The following is a 23438-nucleotide window of genomic DNA, read 5'->3' as shown; positions in this document are numbered from 1 at the left end:
AGCCAAAGAGTCCCAAAGTCACATACAAGGCCTTCAACCCCGCAGGGCTGCCCTGCCCTCAGGGAGCCGCCAGCTCCCCGCACACCCACCATCCCTAGGGCGGGAAGCGAGGCCTTGGCCCAGACCGCGCCGGGACGCTGCCTCGCCGTTGTGCCCAGCTCCGCGCACGCCCCTCGTTCCCCGCACGGCTTTTCAAACTCCACCGCGACTCTTTAAAATTAAAAATAATAATTTTGTAAAAACCACGCTGGAAGCCTTCCTCTTTCATAAACCCCTTTGCCTAACGAGCCTCCCTCTGGCCTATACTAAGGGCTCTTTGGAGGCTCTTTTCCTATAGGAGTTCCTTAAAATAATCTAAATCTAATGAGAAAATCACGCACCAAGGCTAGGTTGGGAGAAGGGTGGGGAAATAAGGTTGGTATTGATATAGTGGTTTCAATGCCTCTTGCTCGGCTTCCCTCTCCCATCGCCACCACAGCCACACGCCGCCGCATTCCAGAAAGAAAGGAAAGGCCAAGGGCTCTTAAGCGCCGAGAGCGCCGGGACGCCGAGCTCCCCCTGGTTGGAAGCAGAAGCCGCCCTTCTACCACGGCTGTCCCAGTTAATAGCTGCCAACGCATCCGGCTTCTTGGGCTTCGGATTAATGTGGATCTTCCACATAAACGATTTACGGATGAAATAAAAGCCCTTTAGAGCAATACTTCCTTTCAAGTTCTTAAGACGCCTCTAAATCTTTCTGGTAGTGAGTGGCTGGCGTGGGGGCGGGGTGGGGACCGGGGGCAGGGCGGGCGGCCGGGGAGGGCGCAGAGAGCAGGAGTGGAGGGTTAACTGCTGTGCGATCTCACCAAGCTCTTCTGAAATGCCAGTCCACTGTCGCGTCGACAATGTTTCTGGGTGTCGTGGCTTCGTCCCTGCTGGCATTTGTCTGAAATGGAGCTGTCTGTCTAACCTAGGCCTGGACGCGCCCTGCCCGGGTAAGTGGGGGAAGATGGGGGTGGGGTGGAGGCGGAGGGGGACCCGGGGTGGAGTTAGTCGCCTGCCTATTTTCATATTCATTAGAACTGGGAGGTTGCCCGAGGAGCCCAGCTGAGTTTCAAGATATAAAAGCAACTTCGGGTGCCCCCTTTGCAGCCCGGACGTCTTAAAGGGCTCGGAGCCGGGCAGCTCCCGGCGCCGCAGCGCTCGCTTCCCCTTCGCTCCTCTCTGGCCCTCCCTTCTCCCGCCCACTCGCTCCCTCCCCCAGCGCTCTCCAGCTTCCGAGCCCCAGGAGCTCCGCGACAGCCTTCCAGGATTATGGAGTTTCTCAGCGAGAAGTTTGCCCTCAAGAGCCCACCGAGTAAAAACAGTGACTTTTACATGGGCGCAGGAGGCGCGTTGGAGCACGTTATGGAGACGCTGGACAATGAGTCCTTTTACAGCAAAGCGTCGGCGGGCAAATGCGTGCAGGCCTTTGGGCCCCTGCCCCGCGCCGAGCATCACGTGCGTCTGGAGAGGACCTCGCCCTGTCAGGACAGCAGCGGTGAGTCCCCTGCCCTGGCCGAGCTGCGGCAGCCCACCCGCTAATCCGGAGTGTGAGGACCGGCCCGAACGAGGAGGGCGGGAGGGAGGAAGGAAAGAAGGAAGGAAGGTGGGAAGGAAGGAAAGAAAGCGGGAGCGAGAGAGCTGGAGGGCGGAGGAAGGTAGTGGAACCACGCTTTTTTTAGGAAGCGGAGTTTTGGCTGCTGCAGACTTTGGGGGGAGCAAAGGAAGGATGCCGCGCCGGGTTGCCTCCGGCCGGTTCTCTTTTTGCTGTGAGTCTTGTCCCCCACGGGTCCTGGAGTCTCTCTACCCAGGACCCCGGCGTAAACTGATAGGGCGCTAAATAGAGCGTAATTGAGTCAAGACAGCGGGCTTCCTCTGCGAGCCCGCCGCGCTGCCGGGGCAGGAGGGGCTGAAATCCATCACAGCTCGTTAGAGGACGTCACTATCTTCACGAATAAGAAAACTTAGGTGAAAAACCTTTCTTACTTGCCAAGACGTAGCGATAGTTTTCTTTGTGAAGTTAGAGGATTGCTAGATTAGCTTGTGTAGATTTGTGATTTCTACTTCTTTGCATTTGCAGTACAGCAGATAAATAAGTGTTCAACGCCAAGTCACTTTATTTAGCTTCGGGCAAAGAATTCTCAATATAATCGCTCACTCCAGAATTCTGCATTGTCTGTTTTTCTGACTCCACATTGGAAGTCACCTAAGAAGCCTTTCGGAATGCTTCTGGGTGAAATCTTCAACTTTGAATGGCCAAGTATCTCAAAGTCAAAATGTTATCAAAACAAACCATCTATCTTTTCTATCTTGTAACCCAATACAAACCTGTTTTTTTCAGATCGCGACAGCTAAAGCAAGTTTACAGTTCCAAGAGGACTTTTCCTTATCATTGTATATATTCCACAGTTGAGCTGTAAGGAGCGGGTTGCTTTAAAATAACAAACGAATTAAGTGTGAAATATTTACAACAAGCCTCCCGCCCCCTATTTTGATGGAGGTTCGAAATCTGGCAAGGCACTGGGTCATAGAAACTCATTTTCTAAATACTTAGTACACAGTAAGCTTAAAAAACGATCTCGTGTATTTTACTTACTTTGTTCAACGTTGCAAGTTACTTTCGACTTCCAAGTTTAAATAAAAAATAAAGGCGCAAAGGCTAGAGAAAATCAGTTAAATCTCAGTCACTTATTCAGAAAGACCCGAAAATTGGTTTTTATTTTAACACACTAAATTTTTGGCTTCCTGGCTGTATTTCAGACCACAGCATCTTTATTTTGGAATTCTTAGGTGTATACGTAAAATTATTTCCACGGACGGGGTTTTTAAAAAATGGTTCTGAAGTGTCCTGTGTTGACTGCTGGATATGACTCAATCATACTATTTTAAGTTGTCAGGATTCCAAAATAAAAGAGATAGGTATTTTTAATACTTGATCAAGTTTTAAAAGAACATCATACTATTAAGATGAATTTTAATAAGGAAGTATTAAGTAAGATGAATGTAAGGCAACAAGAAGTCCGCTAAATTTAGTAAAATTCCTGTCTTTCTCCTGAGATGCCCTTACCCTCACGCCTGCTTCCCCTCCCCCCGTCCCTAATTACCGCAGTTCCCCGTTAACTCTGACGAAAGAGACAAAACGGTACTGTTAATCAGTCAAGGCTCTTCTTTATATTCAGTTTTACATCACATCTTCCTTTGCATAAAACCTATTAGGTATCTAAGTTATCTAGGTACTAAAGTTTAATGTATTTGTATAATGATTAAAGCAGTTGTAAAAATACATTATGAAAGAGAATTTTAAAACAGACAAAAACGAAAAAAGTTTCACAGTTCATTGGATATCACTGTTGTGGCTGGGATGACTTTTAAAAAATGCTTCCCATTTCTTATGTGCATCCATTGCGTGTGTGTGTGTGTGTGTGGCACCATAAGATATATTTTTGTTTTACATCATACTGCCAGCATGCACTCAAATCTGGAGGAAATCACTGAAATTAAAACATCTCTAAACAGAATGCCAGATGACATCCTTAATAATCTTTTAATAAAGATGCTTTAATTTCTCTTCTTTACTAGAGGGAAAATTAAAACTTTTTGTCTTAAAACAAATTTCATGAGCTAAGCAGAAATTTATATTTGGAAAGAACTGCGAGTTTTTAAGCTAAAGAAGTCTATTTAAATCTTACTTTTCTGTAGGAAACACTTACAGAAACCAATAGCAAATTCACTTTTAACTTAGCAGATCACTTTTTTGAATTAAAATTTTTAAGTGCAGACATGAATATATAGTTAAAATCATGGAAATATAGTAGAAACGATACTGTATCTTAAATCTCTAGTCCATAGGTTTTGTGTGGAGGAGAAATATAACTTTTGAGAAGAGTTTGAATTTTGGTTTACAGATACTATTTAAAATTGAAATACCTTTTTTGAGCCACCTAAGTAACTTAATTTTGTCTGCTGCAAATAAAATACGATATATTGGCTCACTTTTCAAAAATTATGCTCACCTAGGTGTTTTTTAAAAAAATGTAGAGCATCTTTTGACTACCTAAATTTGATTATAAATTATGTGCATAAGCATTACATGAATCCTGGAGAGGAGAACTGTGTATTTTTGGCAGATGAGTTCAGTGTATACATTTTAAAATGGTTTTAAACCTGCCCAAAGTGAATTAATAATCATACATAATGTGATGATCAAATTTAATACTGGCAAAATAAATCATTAACAGATCGCTTCCCTGATGCTCTAAATTACTTCAACTTAATTCCTTCATGGAGATGTTTTGCAATCCTGAGAGCTGTTGTTTTCCCCCTCTGGGTACAGTGAACTATGGGATCACTAAAGTAGAAGGACAGCCTCTTCACACCGAGCTAAATAGAGCTATGGACAACTGTAACAGCCTCCGGATGTCTCCCGTGAAAGGGATGCCAGAGAAGGGAGAACTGGATGAACTTGGGGATAAATGTGACAGCAACGTATCCAGCAGTAAGAAGCGGAGACACCGGACCACCTTCACCAGCTTGCAGCTGGAGGAGCTGGAAAAGGTCTTTCAGAAAACCCACTACCCGGATGTGTATGTCAGAGAACAACTTGCTCTGAGGACAGAGCTGACTGAGGCCAGGGTCCAGGTAGGAGCGAAATGAAGGCTTGGGGGTGGGTGTGTGTGTGTTTGGTGGGTGGGGAGGTGGGAGTGGGGGTGGGATGGTGTTCGAATAATTCAATAGCTGTATTTTACCAATAAAGGAAGAAACTGATTCTCCTACTGAACATATAGAACAGTATAGTATATGCATGTCAGTCTATTAAAATTCCTTTTTACTTGCCGAGAATTTGACAACTCACACACAGGTATAAAACAAAAGAACACTTGAGTTGTTATATAGACATAAAAACTAACGTTTCTTTTAAAAGAACAGAATATGATAACAAACTTCTGATTTTAAAAAGTAATTTTTAAAGGATAAAAAGTCAGAGTTATAGCTCTACAGTCTAGTAATACATGTATTTTATTTTTCTATTTTATCAACCACTGAGGTTCTTTTTAGGTTATATACCCAATGTTGGTAAGTTATTTGTGTAATAGCCCATAAATTTATAGTTTAAGATTGGAGTTATAATAAAACAAAGAAAAGATGAAACAATCTCACAAACTCCCAATTGTTATATAAGCCATAAGCTATTTTCACTGTATATAATTGAAGAAATATATAGCTCATCTACAATTTTCTAGCCCCAGGAATTGCCAATGCATGCCATTCCATTATAATTTTTAAAATCTAGATAACATGATTTTTGCCGAGGCAGTAGTCATAATAATCTTAAAGTAATTTTTAAAAGTATAAATTTAAGTCAATTATATTTATAGATTGTATTCAGATTATCTAATTGGATGATTCAATATGCTTAATTTCTAGTAATCTGAAAAAATAAAATTATACTGATACAACTCTTCCTTTTAGGCACATTTTATTTTTACCAGCTTTGCTATTTGTGAACTGTATTATTTCCCCAATAATAGTAATTCAGGAGAACGAACATTTCCTTTGTGTTTTTACTACTCTAAGTAAAAAAATTCTGAGTTTTGCAATTCCTATAAACCACTAGACTAGAGAAGTAAATAAAATAGCAAAAAATTTTGTTCTGACTGGAGTAATAGTATTCCTTTTGAAGATTAAGCCATTGTAAGGCCCTCATACGTCAGTAAAGACAACATCTGGTGGTGCAGGATAACAAGCAGCAGATTTCTGCCTTAGTTTGTGGAGACAAATGGTTACTTTATCTTAGTTCAGGAAGTAAATATATAGAAAGTTGATGCTAAGGAAGAATTTGGACTTGTGAAGTGTTAACACGACTCCCGCAAGTGTGTTTTTAGGCCTTGTGTTCCTATATTTAAATTAGTTATACTTGTAACCATAGAAAACTATGTTTACACACTGAGTGATCAACTGTGCACAATGCAGGTTTCCCCTTTAACATCTCATCAAGTCCTGATTAATTCTGGTCTAAGACATGTACAGAGAGCCAGCCTGCACCTCATTTACTCAGGTGGTTCTCCTTCCTGCTTCTCACAGCAGAGTGGTAACCGGCCCCCATCTTAGGGAGATTGTCAGGGTCTTTTTCTCAATGAAAAAACTCTGATTACAGTTCCCTTAGTGCGCTCCTGGAGCCTGAGAGTGGGGCAGCCAGAAAGCATGTTTGGTTTTGCTGTTGAGGTTGTCTTGGGCCCTGAAATAGCGGCCAGTACACAGCTCCCAGCAGTGTTCGAAGAACCTGTGCTGAACAGGTAGCTCTCTTTGCCTTCTTTCAATTGGAAAACCCTTCAAAGTACCATCTTCAGTTGGCAGTGCATGCTCACACCTCAGACTGAGCTTTAATATGTTTCCCTAAGTGCGAAGGTAAAGATGTGAAAGATTGGAATTGAGTATGAAACAGAGTAGAAATTTCAAGTAAATGTTAATGAAAGGTTTTTGATAATTTGCATTTTTATCGTTCATTGCCAGCTTCTCCAAATACTTTATATTCTGAACATGGTTCTGTAAAGACTGAAGAGTTACCCTAATAGCTGCTCATGTCATGTTGATTCAAAAATGTCAAATTATACATATTGAATATAAAATTCTGTATCTCCCTTTGATACCTTAAAATAGTAAAGTGAAGATTCTGGAGAGCTACTAGTGTGAATTAGTGAATATTTAACCCTCTGAGGAAGATAGCTGTTATGATGAATATTCCTAATATGTCATTAATTAGATTTAGAAGATTTGGAAGGCAGTTTAGGGACTTTGTCAGAGGCCGTACTAACCCACAGGCTTTCTTGACACTTGGTTATACTGCCCTATTTATTTTATTATTTATATTATCTGTAAATCTTTTAAATTGTAGAAATGATTTTGAGTATTATGAGCATTTTCTATAAGAGAATATAAATGCTACTAGTGGTATAATTTATGTAATAAACAATTTGTCTATTTTAAAACCATAGTTCAGCTTCAGGTGGTGCCATTTTATATACAGTTTTTACCGTATTCAATATAATGTATACTCTGAATATTTTTTGTTTCTAAATAGTCATGTATTTCTGCTGATGCTACTTGTTTTAGATGCACTGTTTATGTTTACACTTTTCTAAGTTTTTCTAAATATGAGTACAATCTAGAAGAGTCTTCACTTTTGTGACATTTTTAAAGGTAATTGTTTCAACAGACCCAGTTATTAATTGGTCGTAGGTTGACTGAGTTAATGGATAAGCCCGAACTAAGAAGTCATGAATGTTGTCCAGACTTGCACCCTTCTCTGAGAGGAGGATTGTCTGTGATAATTTGGAGATATAAGGTGTCTTCAAGATCGTATAATCTGATTCTTTTTTATCTTCCATAAATGGAAAAAACAGAGGCTCAGACATTTTAAATACATTTTTAGAAGTGTCTTGTCTCTTTTTATTAAGTTTTATTGCCTCGTGGATATGGCACTTCTCAGGGTAAAATAGAAAGTAAAATTTGTGGATCCTCTCTTGACATTAAAAAAAAATCCCTTTATTAGTAAGTTTGTTCACCTTGTTTGCCTTGCTGATTCAAAGTTTTTGAACATCACATTTACATTATCAACTATATCTTTCCTAAAATTCTACTTTTTTAAAAAAATTAGGTTTGGTTTCAAAATCGAAGGGCCAAGTGGAGAAAAAGAGAACGTTATGGCCAAATCCAGCAAGCTAAAAGCCACTTTGCGGCCACCTATGACATATCAGTTTTGCCAAGGACGGACAGCTTCCCACAGGTATGGTAAACTGCATGGAGTGCTGACTGAGAGGAAGAGGTGTGGGTTGTATGTTCTTAAATGGGCTAGTATAGGCTTTATTGTATCCACTGGAACGAGAATGAAAAGTGTAACCTCCTGACGACTTTTTCCGTGTTTCTTAGATTTTTATTTTATTAAAATATTGATTGATTTTTTTTTTCCAGAGCCATCCATTTAAAAATATGTCAGGGTCTCTTCCTTGGTATACATTGCGACAACTTAAGTAGCATCATTCAAGAGTATGTCTTTTAATTACTCTACCTTCTAATAATTCAGACCCACTCCCTTTGTTAACTTTTAAAACACATAAAGCATTGCTTGGCACGCTGTCTTTGTGGCTGCTCTTTCCTAAACCATACCGTAACAGTGTCAGATGTGGCCTGTGCAACCTTCAGGTCCACTTAAAAATATCTTTATTCCTATGTTGTCTTTTCAGCTTTGAAGTTGCTCATTGTTTCCAGGAAACATTTAGCCCTTTGTGACTTAAAACGTATATAGAATTAGTACTGGACATAATTTTTTAAATATATCATATTAAGAAATGCTTCTTTTTATAATGGAAGCCCTCATCTCATTTCAGAGAGTATTTAGAAATTCTTTGTCTTCTGATTTTCCCTTTTAATTTAGAAATTTTTTTTCACACTTTGTAATTCATGTAAATGAAATTATTTATCTTTCTAATTGGATATTACTTTTCCCTAATATTGAATTACAATCAAAATTATATTTGATACATGGTAAGGGACATGTGTATTATAAGGAACAAGCCATTTGCTATTTCATTTCTTATTGTTTAATGCTACTTTGAAAACAAGTATGTAACGTACACTGATGGAATACCTTGATAGTCCTGTAAACAAATCATTGCATCCCAAAACTTAAGGGTATTTATTTTCTTCAACTGTAAATTCATACCTGTGAGCATGATTCAGTCCTTTAATTTCATGCTATCTTTGTGTTCTTGTGCCTTTCATGGTTTTTAAAAAACCTATCTTGAGAACTTAACTCCTCCAGATAAATTCACCAAATTTATTAATGTGGTATTATACTGTATGTGAACAAGAGCCTTAGAGATCAACCAGTTCAGTTCCTTCATTTTAAAAGTCAGGAAAGCAGATCCAGGTGAGTTAAAAAAAAAAAAAAACTGGTCCACGACACACAAGTGGTTCCTTACAGGGCGGTCTACAAAGGGCTTCTACAGCTAAGCCTTACCGCTGCAGTTTGCTAGAAGACCAACGTTATGGGTACCTTTGGAATAAATACCCACCCATACCTGCCTTAGGAAGAATCTTGTTTCTCTCACTTTAAAAACTTATGTTAAAGCAGTTCCTTTACATTTTCACATCTTCTATTTAAAAGCATGTACACACACACACACACACTCACACACTCTCCAGGTTATTTAATATCATTGGGCTAATGAAATTTTACTCATCAAATATTTCTCGTGTCCTACCTGAGTTCTAAACAGTGCTGTGAGGCTGTTCCCCTCTAGGCTGTAAGCTCCGTGAGAGTGGGCACTGCGGTTTTCCTCTCTGTCCACTCCACTGCAGCCCTTGCTGGGTCAGGCACTGTTCTAAGCAGGGAACATGTATTAACTCATTCCATCCTCACCACAATTATGCAGTAGGTATACCTAATTATCCCTGTTTTTCAAATGGGGAAACTGAGGCACAGAGAGGTGAGGTATTTACTCACTTTGGTTAGTGGCGGTGAAACCCAGATCTGAGCAGAGGCGCTCTGGCTCTCAGGAGCAAGATCCAAACCCCTGCAGTAGACTGTCCCTCCCAGTAAATACATTTGAATGATTGAATGGTTAATAAATACCAACAAGCATAAGGCTCAAGCTGCATTATTCAAGTCTGCAATTTAGTTCAGGGAAGCCGAGAATGTACCCAGAACCAGTGAAATAACAATAAAAAAAAATCATGAGGATGGCATGTATTTTATATGATTTTGAACTGCTTGACTGTGATGACTTTAGAAATACTAAAGTCACAAATTATGGACTCTTTTCAAAAGGACTTTAAACAGTTGTATTGGTAAGTCTGTCACACAACACTTGTCTATAATGTATCTTTTTTTACCTAATTATTTCAATCTTTATTCCTTTCCTTCTAAGCGCCATTTCTGTCTGCCTGCCAGTTCTCTGCTCTTTGCTGTTGGTTGCCTTATCTCTGCTCCCCTTCTTCTTCAGGACCATGAAGCATGTAGAATTGTACTAAACATAACAATTTTCTCCAACTAGTCACCCTTTTTTCCTAGAATTGTCTTGCCATTTCATTATTGGGCCTCACAGCTTTCGATGTTATCAGTTAGCAGAATGAGGTGACCTAGTAGCTCAAGCAGGAAGGGAAATGCTACAAATTGTCCATTTGATAGTCTTTTTCACTACAACAAAGGATTAATTTAAAATTTTCCACTCACAGATCATGGAATTTTGTACTAATTCTCCTTGTGGCCTCTGCATAATGTATGTCTATTGTTTATACTGCCTCATAATTTAAGTATGGGAACACAGAGCGCATATGTTGAAGTTATTTTGACAGTACAGTTCATTAACAATGATTAAAAAAATAATCAGTACTGCTAAATCCACAGTGCTTTTCTATATGGGTAAGTCTTTTAATGTTTGGTTACCAGCAATTCTGAAATCAAGTGTCTCCCACTCCCCATTGTAGGTGTTGGGTAAAGTCACTGGAAAATTCCGTTTTAACTTAAAAATATGTGGTTGACTTTTTTTAGTTTGTTTGAAAAAAAAAATTATGCCCAAGTTATGTCTCTAAAGCCTCAGCCTAAGGAAACTTTTTTTTTTTTAAATCATGTGGCTTGAAAATAGAAGTTTATAATGGGAAAAATAGGAACTGAACTGGAGTCTAACCAACTCAGTGCCGTGAGACATTGTATTTGGTTACTGTTACTAATTACAGAAAAAAATATTAATTACAAAAAAAGTTGAAACTAGAAAATGTTGGCAGCAGGGCAGAAATAAAGAATTAGCAATTTGGCAGGGAAGCAAAAACATATACAGAAATACATCAAAAACCAGAAATGATTTAGAAAATGATCTCCTTAAGCTTACTTGTAGTAATAAGCCTGTGGATAATAATCTTACCTAGCATAAAAGTATCTATATATGACATATAACATGTTCACTTATGAGTAGTAATTAATATTTTCTAAAATATTCTAAACACTTTGTTTCCATTGGTCTTCATTATACTATAGTAACAACAGCCGTAAGAGTAAAAACAGTAACTACCAGTTGAGGGTTTATTTTAAGCCAGGCTTTCTTCTTAATGCCATTAACTCATTGAATTTGAGCCCAGATTTTTTTTTGCCTTCGGAAGTCCAGGGCTCTTCATGCAACATTTTGTCCTTAATCCAACACTGAGCAGTAAAATAGTTCAATTTTGACCCTAAAACATCACTTTACTTTGGAAAGGAAAAATGCTTCCACTGAAAAAATTTATAAAATAATAATATAAAATATTTTTTAAATGTAGACACTTAAACTGTTGAAGATACTCTTTTCCTTAAGCTTGCTCGTATTTGAGAGCAAACAAACATAAGAAAATGAGCACCCTTGATATCGGTAGTAATATGTCCTAAAGGTAGTATATTTTAATGTACTGAAAAATAGTGTATGTATGCATATATTTTTTAAAGCCCTTTATTTTCGGCTCACAACACCATGTTTTAGAAAACAGGCTCATTGCTTGTGCTGACTCTGCCTCCCTCTGTGTTAAATTCCCTCCCCCTCACCCAAACCATATTTCTGCCCTGAGCCTCCTCTCAGTCCTCCTTCAATCAGCGCATCACTTTCTCACTGACATTGTGATGGATTGTGTGGAATGCCTGCCACACCAGTTAGGATGTAGTATTTAAAAGATGATTCAATTCTTACTCACCTTTGTGTTACCCCAGTATTAAGCAAATTATGTATACACTGACTACATTTGGAAAAAAGTACTGGTTCACTTCAGTATTGAGGAGTACATTATAAAACAAAAGTTAGTCTATTTTTAATAAAGCAAATGTTTCCGAATCCATGCTATTAGCTAGCTCTGTGGTCTTAAGCAATTAACTTTTCCTCTTTGAGTCTCATTTTCCTCCTCTTTGAAAGGGATAGACTGGGAAGATTCTGCAGGCTCCTTTCAGCTTGATTATGCTTTTTTCCTTCCAGAGTTATTTGCATTTTATCCAACAAATATTTGCTAGGATAAAATATAGCACATATATTCAACAAATATATGCTAGGGACTGTTTTAGGCATGGCGATTATATAAATGATGCAGACAAAATCTCCTGCTTTTTGGACAGATTACAAACTAGGTGTAACAAATTCTTCAAACACTTCTTGATGCAAACTAGATCCAGCAGAGCAAAAGAGATCTTTATAATTTTGTCATTGAGTTTAAGAAGCAGGCATCTATCTCCATTAGAGTCTAACTTGTTTCTAATTTATCAAAACCAAAACAATTTTAAAATAATTATTTTTGGTGAATAAAATATTTTCTATTTAGGTATAAACATTTTCTCGAAGATTATAGCCAGCCTTCATTCTTACAAGAAGGGCTAATTTCATACCGTGAGGTTAGGTTTGGATTACTCGTGCATTAACTGTATCATTTACTAGCTGGGTAACTTTGGGTAAGTCTCTTGACTTCCTTGATATTCAGATTCTTTCTTTTCAAAATGGAGGGATTGTTGGTGCTGGAGCTGGTGATCTTAGTGGTGTAGATGATGATGGTGATGATGGTTATGATGGTGGTACCTTTTCTGTTATGAAGAGGGTTAAAGTGATTGCTGAACAGTCTAGGGAGCTAAATCCTGGGATTTGAGAAGGGCCCAGGATGAATATATGACTACGGGCTTCGCAGTCAGGGAGTTGTGTGTTCAAATCCTGGCTCTGCCACTTAATAGATTTTTAGACCTTTGGCGAATGAGTTAATCTCTAGGAACGTTTCTCTTCATTTATAAAATGGTGCTAAAGGTTCATATGATATTTGTAAGGATTAAACAAACTAGCTTATGCTAAGTACTTAAGACATTGCCTAGTACATAATGAGTGCTCAATAATCATAACTCTGTAATAACCATTAGTAATTATTAATTTATTTCTGCAGTAGAGAGGTAGCTAAGTGGTTTGAATGTTCCCTTACGGTGTAGCATTTAAACTAATCCAATCTGTGAGTAAATTTACTATTTGGGGAGCTATGGAAAGATCAAATTCAGTTAAATATTTTTTTTCTTTCAATTAGAGCATACCAAATATGGTAGCTTTAAGAAAATTTGAGGATATTCTTAATCCACCAAAATTATTTTCTAATGAAGAAAATATTTTTATTGAAATTTCAAAAAAGGGATTGAAGTTTTTTCCCACCAAAATTTTCAGTGAGAGTTTATTTAGTATATAGTGAGAATTATAATTAAATCTATGTTCACTAAATGTACTAAGGGACCTATGCAGTGTTTTTGCTTTCTGCTTTTTAACTGATGGCTTTATAAATGTATGCCACTTGGAGTCTGAACATATCAGGAGTTGGATTCAGGTTATAGCTAATTTGTAGTCACTGGGGTAATTTAAAACACAGGTGAAGGCTGTATAATATTTCAAGTTTAACAAATTCTATCTCAAGCATTATTATACAATTTTTAAAAGGAAATTTTGACTTTTCTGTAAAATAGTGATTGTGAGGATATTGTTCACCCTTCTTTCTTCGATCACCAGTTTCCGAACTAATCTTAAGGTTTACCTTTACTTAAGCTAAATAAGGAATGTGGAACTTGTTTCCTTCAGCCACTGAGGTTTAGCGATTTAAAGGTATCTGGAGCAGTTTTTACCTTCAGAAGAAGTCTCACATTTTTCACTGTTATTTTTATTTTTCCCCAAATATTTGAAGTAAACAAATAACCCAAGGTCTTTTAAAAATGTTAATAACATAGCTATACTTGATGCATCATGTGATGAATATTCTCATATCTGTGGAACAGTCAGTGAGATGGTCATATATCGTGATATTGTGAAACTGTCCTCATGATGAATGGAGGGAAAAAAATGTTAACATCATCAGGTCAACAACTCGTACTGATAGTCTAGTTTCTCACTGATTGTAAGCACACATATTTAAAGTTATAGAAGGATATAAATTACTCAAACTGATATAATTTTCACAATGAATAAAGTTGCTGATTTAATTAAGTATATGCATATATCTGTTTTCTATAATATGTATAAATAATATTTCACATATATTTAGATGTAGATGTTAAAAAAAAAATCATATGTAGCAGGAGGCAGATTTTCCCAGTATCTATTAGGTAAAAATGCAGCTAGACACAAACAGTGAATAATTTTTATGTTGTTGCAGATACAAACACTTGAAAGAGGTAAAGAATATACTCCAAGAGTAGTGAAGTGCATTCATGTTTTTAATATTGAAAATAGGCTTATCTTCTGAAAAATGTAATATTGAAATTTAATGTGATTTAATGACTTTACACAGTAGTAATAATTTAGCTCATTTTTCGGCTTTTAATAAGTGACCACTGTTAAAGCATTGGATTTAGCTGAATTGATCATAAGTATTTTATATTTTATGAGGAAAGAGTAAATCAATAAATTGAATAGATTACTAAAATAAGTAATAATTTTAAAATGTACAAATAAGTTATTGAGGAGTGACAATGTTGCATATGGGGGGGAAATCAAGCATCAAACTCTGGAAAGTCTATGAGCATAGACTGTGGGTTAAAGCCCAAGTTCACACTCTTATTGTTACTGTGAACTTCACGATAGACTTTAATCCAGAATTGTGTGTGTGCCGTATTTATTAAGCTGCATGTGTCTATGGGTTTTCTTTTTTATTCTAAATTATGGAGCATTAAATAGAAAAAAAAATTGCGCAAACTCACGGTTGATTTAAAAATCACAAAAATAAAATTCCAAATTAGAGCTAACACAAATATAAGATGAATATAATTGATAAGTTTACTCAGGATTTTAAAAATAAGTTCAAAGCTCAAAGCTCATATATGACACCAAGTGAGGACCCTCTAAGATTAAAAATATACTGTGCAAAATAAAGTATTTGCATACTTGACTTATATTTTGTTATTAAATCACACAGAAAACTTAATTTATATTTTAATTTTTGTTTTTTGTAATTGTAAATTTTGTTGTAGTAGAGGAGTTGTCATTGAGAATGAATCAGGTACTGATGAATCAGCATAGCTATCATGCATGTATTAAAATACATGAAAAATAAGGTAACAAATAATTGGGAAATACTTAATATGATCATTGTTTCTGGATAATGATAAAAAAAATAGCAGATTCTAAGTGCTGATTGAATTGATTTGAAAAGTTTGATTTTAAGGCATGTAGGATGAGATTTCCTAAAAATCTTTTTTTTTAAATGATCATAATTACTGTAAAATTTAAGAACACATTCAACAGTAAAGGAAAAGAAAATTATTCTTAATATTTCCTGTATCTTCAGCTTAGAATATATTTCAAATATTATTTAAATAATAGAAAATGTAGACACATTTAAATGTCATTATGAACATTTTCAGACATTAGCATTTCTTATGATATTTAATGCTTTTCATTTTTGCACTAATGAGAGATAACACACTTTTATTTTTCAGTATAGTATTTTTCTTCTCAGTTTATTGGTCTCATATGACTATTACATCAACAGTGATTTTTTTTTTGACAGAAAAGTCACTCTTTCTTGGTCCAAATCCCTGTGCACATTTCTAAGATGAAATTTTATTTAAAAAATCAAAAGTAGCAATGAATATTTAATATGTGATCATTTTAGTAATATTATGTGTTAAAATCACATATTTTTGGAATTTTTGAAATATAAATTGATTCCCCCCAAATCTTGGTATTTCTACATTATCTTAATTTTTTTTTTTTTGGTGAAAATTATACCTAATAAGAGGGCCCTGATGAAAACATGCCCTTATTTCTATCTCAGGCAGTTCCTAAACATGCTCAGATTGATCTTTTAACTGCGTAATTAATTCAAGTTGGGACTTTTTTTTTCCAGATGGACAAAGTCTCAGTGTGTTAGTCACTGGTAGCAAACTCACTATTTAGAAAAACACTTATACTCTTTCTCCCTGCCAGCAACCTACTGATGCAGTTACTAGAAAAGTTAATGGGACCTTAAAGTTAGTCAACAGCTAAAAATATCTGTAAGTTACTAAGCATGTGATTCTTATTAATATTTTACCACTCTAAATTTTAAAGGAAGGGATATGCTAGTAAAGAACGTAATAGTCCCTTCAAAAATTGAACTGCTTTTATAAAAAGTGATGTCTGCATTTTTTAAAAAAATAGACCATATAAAAAATTGGGTGAATTAAATTGTATAGTGATAATGTGATAATAAGTCTATACTAAAAGTATTAAATAATACTAGAGTAGTCAACAGATGTAAACATTTTGTCAAAGAGGAAAAACCAAAATCAACTTTCAGATTTTAATGCAAAGAAGCTATTGCTGTAACATCATCACAAGTACCCCTTTGTGAATCCCTCATCTCTGTCTTTTTAAAGCAGCCTTTTAACCCCCACAGGGAAACGTGGGGGTCAGTGTGAGGGCTGCGTGAGTATAGGATGATTTGTGTATCATGGTGTGTGTGTGTTGTTGCATGAGTGTACATACGGATATTGGTGACAGGTAGGAGCAGTCTATATAGAGAGGAGTCAGGGTTAAATAAACTTATTTCAGTAGAAAAATATCATTTAGGTAGTTTTAAAGATGCTTTAAAATTAAAGAATAGTTATTACTCATTTATTTTCGTATTGTTCAATATTTCTGTTAAATCCAAATGAAATTCCATAGGCTAGTGTCTCCTAAATTGCACTGGCATTAGAACATAGAATATATAATGCTATCAAGAAGCTATTGGATTTTTTTTTCACATCATGCTACTTTACAACTAAAGCAAAGACTAACAAACTTATGCTTTATTTAAAAGGTTTTTTAAAAGTATGAAAAATTCTTCACTGCAATAAAATCAGTAAATATATTAGAAATATATACCAGGTTTAGCATACCAAAATTTTCCTCATAATTTTGGTTAGACAAAGAATATGTCTATGTCCAGTTTCTAAGATGAAGGTAAATGAGATTTATAATTTCCTATTGATGATTTACCCTGTTACTTCAATTCATGACAGATATATATCTATAATGAAGGACTCTGAATATATATGTGTGTACTTCAGTATTAACTCTCTCCTTCTTAGCTATTGCTTTTAATTCCTTGGGAGGGAAGTGAATGCTAAATGATTTTTTTTTTTTCAATTTGGAAAGACTCAGACAAAAAGTCAGTTTTCCTCCCAAATTCAAAGTCATGGAATAATTAAGTGTTAACTTTTTATTTGACTAGAAAAATATGAAGGGGCAAACTTTCAAAGTGGAGTAGTAAGTCAGCTGAACTTCCATTCATGCTAATGGGAGGTAGTTGGCTAAGTTCCCTGGGCAGTGCTTTGAACATGCCCCCAGAAATTTTAAAAACGTTGTGAACCACATTAAAACATGGAATATTTTTAGATTATCCACTCCTTTTAAATACAACAAAGAAGAAAAAAATGTAAAGGGAGGCAGTCTTTTTTTTTTTTAAGCACACAGGCAAAAAAGATGTTGGCATTATTCAGTGATATTCCTGATTTTTGTTAAGCCCTTGAATATGATACAGTGAGAGGCCTACAAAATAAGTATTTCATGCAGGGCACTGTCATTGTAGGTGTCTGTGAAATAGTCCAAAAAAAAAAAAAAAGATCCTATTTAGAAAAAAAATGCATCCTTTCATTCTAGAATTTAACAGCAAATGTAATATTTCTTTTCAAGAGTCAGAGAGCAAGATTTTTGTACAGCTTCTCTGGTGACAAATATGCAGTTTTAGACAATATGACAGGGATTCCACTACTTAGTTTTAAAATGACCATTTTTTTTAAGAATAGGATTGGATGGAGGGATGGAGGAGACAGATTGAGCCCACCTTGACAGCAGCAGATTTATTAAACTATAAACTCAAACAATTTTGTTGTTTAATTAGGTATCACCTTCGAATATTAACAGAAGTAGATGCTGTAGAACAAAGACGACACCTGCCAGGTTATTCCTGTGGTGGTCAGACATCTCAAATATTAACATTCTCCTGTCAGTGCTGGGTGTTAATACGGGTGAGGGGTACTGACAACCCCCAGCATATCCACAGGAACGTGGCTGTAATGATGCGGTCTGGAAGCCGTGTCGTGTGAGGAGTGCTTAAAGAAAAGAGACTTGTGATTGTATGATAATTGCCTGATGATATTCAGAGATTTTCACAGGTGAGAAGGATGCTGCTTATTCTGTATTTTAAGGAACAGAAATAGAAGCAACAGACATAGGAAGATAGCACTTAACTTTTTTACAGAACTCTCCAAAAGGGAAAGTAATGTTTTTCTTTTTTTAAACAGGGTGAGCTTCTTTTATCATAGGAATTAAACATAATTGAAAGTGTGCAAGGGTTTTCTGCACTTAGAAGGAAGTTGGGCTTCAGCAGTATTTCAGAACTGCCTGTATGGATTATCATCTTTGCCATTGTTTCAATACAAATCCCCTGAGCCGCACCGCGTGCTTAATGAATCAGAATCTCCATCTGATGTGTCTATGATGGAGAATGGGTGTTTAACAGAAAAAAAGAAAAAGGGGGAAAAAAAAAACCTGCCTAGGGAAATGTAGTCAACAGGGTCTAACTATGTAATGTTCATGATTTCTGTTAAGATTACAGAGTATGGTGATTCTAGCATTCAAATCATGAAAGAAAATCTAGATATATTAGCATAAGTTGTCCAGACCATTTTGATTACATCGGCAAGATGGGTAAGTCCAAATTTTATATTAGGACTCATCTTAGAGATTTTTCCATCATTGAATAAATGCATGTTAAGGTTTCATCAGGTGTATGTTAGGCCTACAGATAAGGAAACATTTGTGCGTAAATCACTGGCGGTTTTTACCTTCAGAAAGCAGAGTCTCTGAACACCTGCCAAGTTAGGGTTATGAATAAGGAAAGAAGCAATTTCAACTCATAAGACTAGTTTTTGTCATTGTGGCATTCCTGAAGGTTTCCTGCGTTCGGATTTGACCTCTAACATTGGAGTGGCGCAGTCTTGGGCGAGGTTTTTAAACTCTCTGCTCTATAGTTTTACCTTCTACAAAGTGGGGATAGTAAAAGCACGCACCTTTTAGCGTATTGGAAGGACTAGAAGTCTTCATAATGCTTGACACATGGTAATTAATCAATAACTTGCTGTCATGAGCGTAGTCTCCATCATTAATGTCATGCTTTAGACATCCAGAGGGGATGCTTCAGAGGAAGCAGAACGCCACTTCGCTGGGATGGTTTTTTTATGATTCGCTTCTTGATTTTGCTATAGAAACCAACTAGATCCCCCAAGTCAAGTGAAAACATGAAGGAATTTGAAAATGAATGAAGGGGAAGAGAGGGGAGAGACAGAGATCATGGAAACAGGACATAGCAGTAAAAATGTGTGGCAGCATCACTACCTCTGGGAACATTTGGGTCTCTTCTCAAGCCCAACTTAGGTATTGCTGTTAGTAACTTGCTTTACCAGTCTGCTCTGTTCAGAAAACGTTTCTATATGTTACATTTCATCAGAAGTAATGCATTTAAAAACTTTCTTGATCATGTTCAGGTAAGAAGTTTTGATCAAAATAAAAATATTTGCCCATGCCATGGAAATTGGAGAATTTCTTTTCATTTTATACATGGATTACTGTTAATTCTTTTAGGGGGAAAATATTTTAAGTGTCAACTTGTAGATTACCTTCCTGCTTTTACTTTCCTTATTTTTTTCGTTTTTACCTATTTGGTAAATATATTTCTATGCATTAGGAATATGAGTAGATGACTTTAATAATAAATTCTAGCAACACTGTATAAATAGAGAAATCCTTCCACACACGTAAAATGTAAATAATCTTTCTCCACCACTATCTTGCCTTTCATTTATTTTTTTCAAAAGTAAGCAAGCAAAGTCACTTTCATTTCCTGAAAGCCCTTTTGTCAGACATGTGATTGTGGTTTCTGCAGTGTAGCACAATGTTTGATTGAATTTCAGAGGGAAGTCACCCAGATCAAGTTAGAAAAGTTAGTTTGACAGAGTAATGACATTAGCAGCCCCTCTTGTTGGTTTGAGATACATAACTCAGCAATCACTGGCACCAATCATCGTATTTTGACTGAAGCGCGGGATGCATATAGTAGAATGAACCAAAATTAAAACAACGTAACCCATGACAATTTAAGGATGAATAAAATATGCAAGTTATGATATATAGATAGATAATATCTATAGATAGCTTTCACAGATTTGACATATTTAAAGCAGCTTAGAAAATATTTATTACAAAGAACTACTTTTAAAACAACACTAAAATGAGCATCTTGCCAGTCGTTGAAACCCCACCTAAGGGATGAAATTAGACTGTTCAGTTTTGAAACTAAGTGACAGAGTAACATGTTTACAATTGTGGTCTAGAAGATTTATTAACATATTTTCTGCAGTTAATTGAAAATAAGTTGCCTTTAAAAAGTATGATTTAAGCTTGAGCATTTAAGGTTTAAGACTATGCCAGACTCTATATTTTTGTGTAAAAATAAATATAAGAAAGCATTTCTTGTATATATGTTGAGATAATTGACGACTCTGTTCTAATTATCATGATTTAAAAAAAGAAATCCAGATGGGGTACACGTATAAATTGCTGCTTGTGTTCCAGTTTAAATCTACTGTAATAATATTGCAAGAGGCATGTAATTTTTAAATTTCATCTTCTAAGGCTGCATGTCTCTGCCATGCTACACCATGCAACATTCTCCTCCTTTTTGCCCAGATCCCGCTGTTTGCCATGATTTTCTCTGTGCTTCTCAGTAACACATGTGATCACTGTTTTTTGCCCTTGTTTAAATGGCTGGTCTAAGATGCATCCTATTTAGAATTCACAGTACACAAATTCTACTAAGTGTTGCTTTTACATAATGGTAGCTTGAGAGAAGTTTGTATTTGCTGGTAATGCTGCACTGAATTGTTTCCTGTAGAGATTTAATAAGATGAAATGTGAATTTTGGGGGGCACAAATGATAACCCAGTTTTCAGTCTTATGTAAGCTAGCACTTTAATTATACTCATATGATATTTTTGCTAATACTTGCATGTTTTCCTTAGTTGTGCCTCCATTTTTTGGTAATGGTCATGTTTTAGAATTCTAAATTTCTTTTACATGTCATACTTCTGTTGCATCCTCACTATATCATATATAAATCAGAGTAAATGTTTCAAATATGTGTATAATTCCCCTATTCACAGAACTATGTATTCAAGACTATAGGAAATGAAGAAAAGAAAGGGTAAACATTTTCCAAAATGAGTTTGATCAAAAATATCTTTACAGAGCAAACAGCCTGATGTCAGCAATGATTTGCAGCAAAAACTACCACACTGAGCGTACAACTGTGGAACTTAAAAAAAAACAAAACAAAAACAAGCAACTGTGTACCTTTGTTTAGAAAGATGAAAACTGTCTTTAAACTTAAAACTGTACTTGTAACCACTTTTTAAAGCACATGAATTGGTCGGGAATCATGACTAAAGCTTCCAGATTTTATTTTAAGAATCATGACTATAAAAAGAATCCTCAAGAGGCTGACATGTTGTGAGAGTATTTCATATGGTCAAGCATGTGGGTTTTGGTGATCTATTATAGGACAACAAGCCAGAAGAGTCTTTCAAATAATTATTTCTCAGTAATTGCTTCATGTACTCAGAACGTAATTACAGACCACCCTATGGGAGCCAGCAGTGAACAGCGAACAAACTTTAGTAAATGCAGTTTAACAAAAGCAAGGGAACAAAAGTGAGAACGCGTAAATGTAATATTTGTTGTTTTATATATTCCAGATTCAGAACAATTTGTGGGCAGGAAATGCAAGTGGTGGTTCTGTGGTTACCTCGTGCATGTTACCACGTGACACTTCCTCCTGTATGACACCTTACTCTCACTCGCCTCGGACAGACTCCAGTTACACAGGGTTTTCAAACCACCAGAACCAGTTCAGCCACGTGCCCCTCAACAATTTTTTCACTGACTCTCTTCTTACGGGGGCTACCAATGGACATGCATTTGAAACAAAGCCAGAGTTTGAGAGGAGGTCCTCCAGCATCGCAGTGCTTCGAATGAAAGCCAAGGAGCACACTGCCAATATTTCTTGGGCCATGTAACATACAGTGCTCTTTTATTTTTCTCTTAGTGGCAAAGTAAAACATTCTTATTTCTCATATTTAAAGGATACCACAATAAGCTGCTGTGTGTGGAATTGCTAAAAGGTCAAGATATACAGTGAGACCAGCTTAAATGAATAGTTGTTATTATTTAACGTTAAAATCTAAGAATGAACTTCTGAAAAGACTCAATAGGTTTACCATGCACCAGTCTCCACAAGCTCTGTTTTAGTAGTATGTTTTTTTCCCTCTATTGTACGAGTCGATGAAATATGATCATGCAACTTCTTAAAAGAATAAATGTATTAAACAAATTCCTCTGTTATAGATTGATTTATGTTAGTTCTGAATAACAAGAAATCCCTTGTAAAATAATACATGGAAAAGGAGGAAATGCACTGGGGAAAATGTCAAGATACCGAAGCTGTCAGGTAAATATTGAAGCAGGGCATTTTGGGGAGTTAACTGCCATTTCTCCCTCTCTGACTCCAAGACACAATGAGCATATACCCTGTTGCTGAGAATTTATCTGCAGGCCTCGAAGACTTTTTTTTTTAACCTCTATATATTTCACTCCATGAAAAAAGAACTCTTCTGAAATGACCAGCATTTGCATGAAATCGTTGGTCATCGTTTCCTGAAACCACGTGGCTAAAGGTGATAACTGAAATATCCCGGTGTGATTTAAAATATAGTCATGAGAACAGTTTTTATAAATGCCACCTTTTTCATGAAAAAGCCAGCATGGACTCAGTGATTGGTTATCCTACACAAGAAAAAAGGAAAATTACAAAACCCACTGTTGCTTTTAAACTAAAATTGTATCAAACTGTACACACAAATGTCTAATAAATACACTCAAGGAAATATTTTCAGTTAAAGGAGCAGCAAATTGGAATTGGTATGTTTCTTGAATACGTGCAAGTGCATGTGTGTGTGAGTTTGTTTTTTGACATAGAAGCTGTGAGCATTTTTTGCTACCGTGGTCTTGCACAGGGAATTAAAATGTCAGAAAGCGCTCTAAAATTTCTGGTGGAAAAGAAGAAAAATACATTGCATCTGGAAAATTGCTAACCCCTTTGATTTACTTCTCCTCCCTTTCCCCTGTCACATTCCAGGCTTTTTCAGATGAGTGAAATGTCAGCCTCCTTGAAAGACTCGTAGGTTCATAAAGGCAAAGTAAATTAATTGAAATGAAGACGACTTCCATGGCTTGGATCAGAGCACGATCTGCTCTTTGTACTTCTTACAATCTTCCTTGTGGCTCCTACCGCCTTTAGGGATATGCTTGGTGGCT

At 36.3% G+C, this 23438-nt stretch overlaps 1 protein-coding gene across 1 annotated transcript; it reads left to right on the top strand.

Annotated features, from left to right (window-relative positions):
* The first annotated feature begins 1072 nt into the window (after positions 1-1072).
* On the top strand, positions 1073-22455 carry ALX1 (ALX homeobox 1). The gene is made up of 4 exons (XM_006197873.3): positions 1073-1519; positions 4355-4659; positions 7676-7804; positions 21821-22455. The coding sequence occupies exons 1-4, from the start codon at positions 1294-1296 to the stop codon at positions 22139-22141; spliced, it is 981 nt and encodes a 326-aa protein (XP_006197935.1). The 5' UTR covers positions 1073-1293; the 3' UTR covers positions 22142-22455.
* Positions 22456-23438: the final 983 nt, after the last annotated feature.

The sequence above is a fragment of the Vicugna pacos genome, chromosome 12 (genome assembly GCF_048564905.1).
Source record: "Vicugna pacos chromosome 12, VicPac4, whole genome shotgun sequence".
NCBI classification, from domain to species: Eukaryota; Metazoa; Chordata; class Mammalia; order Artiodactyla; family Camelidae; genus Vicugna; species Vicugna pacos.
This window is presented reverse-complemented; position numbering and strand designations above follow the sequence as displayed.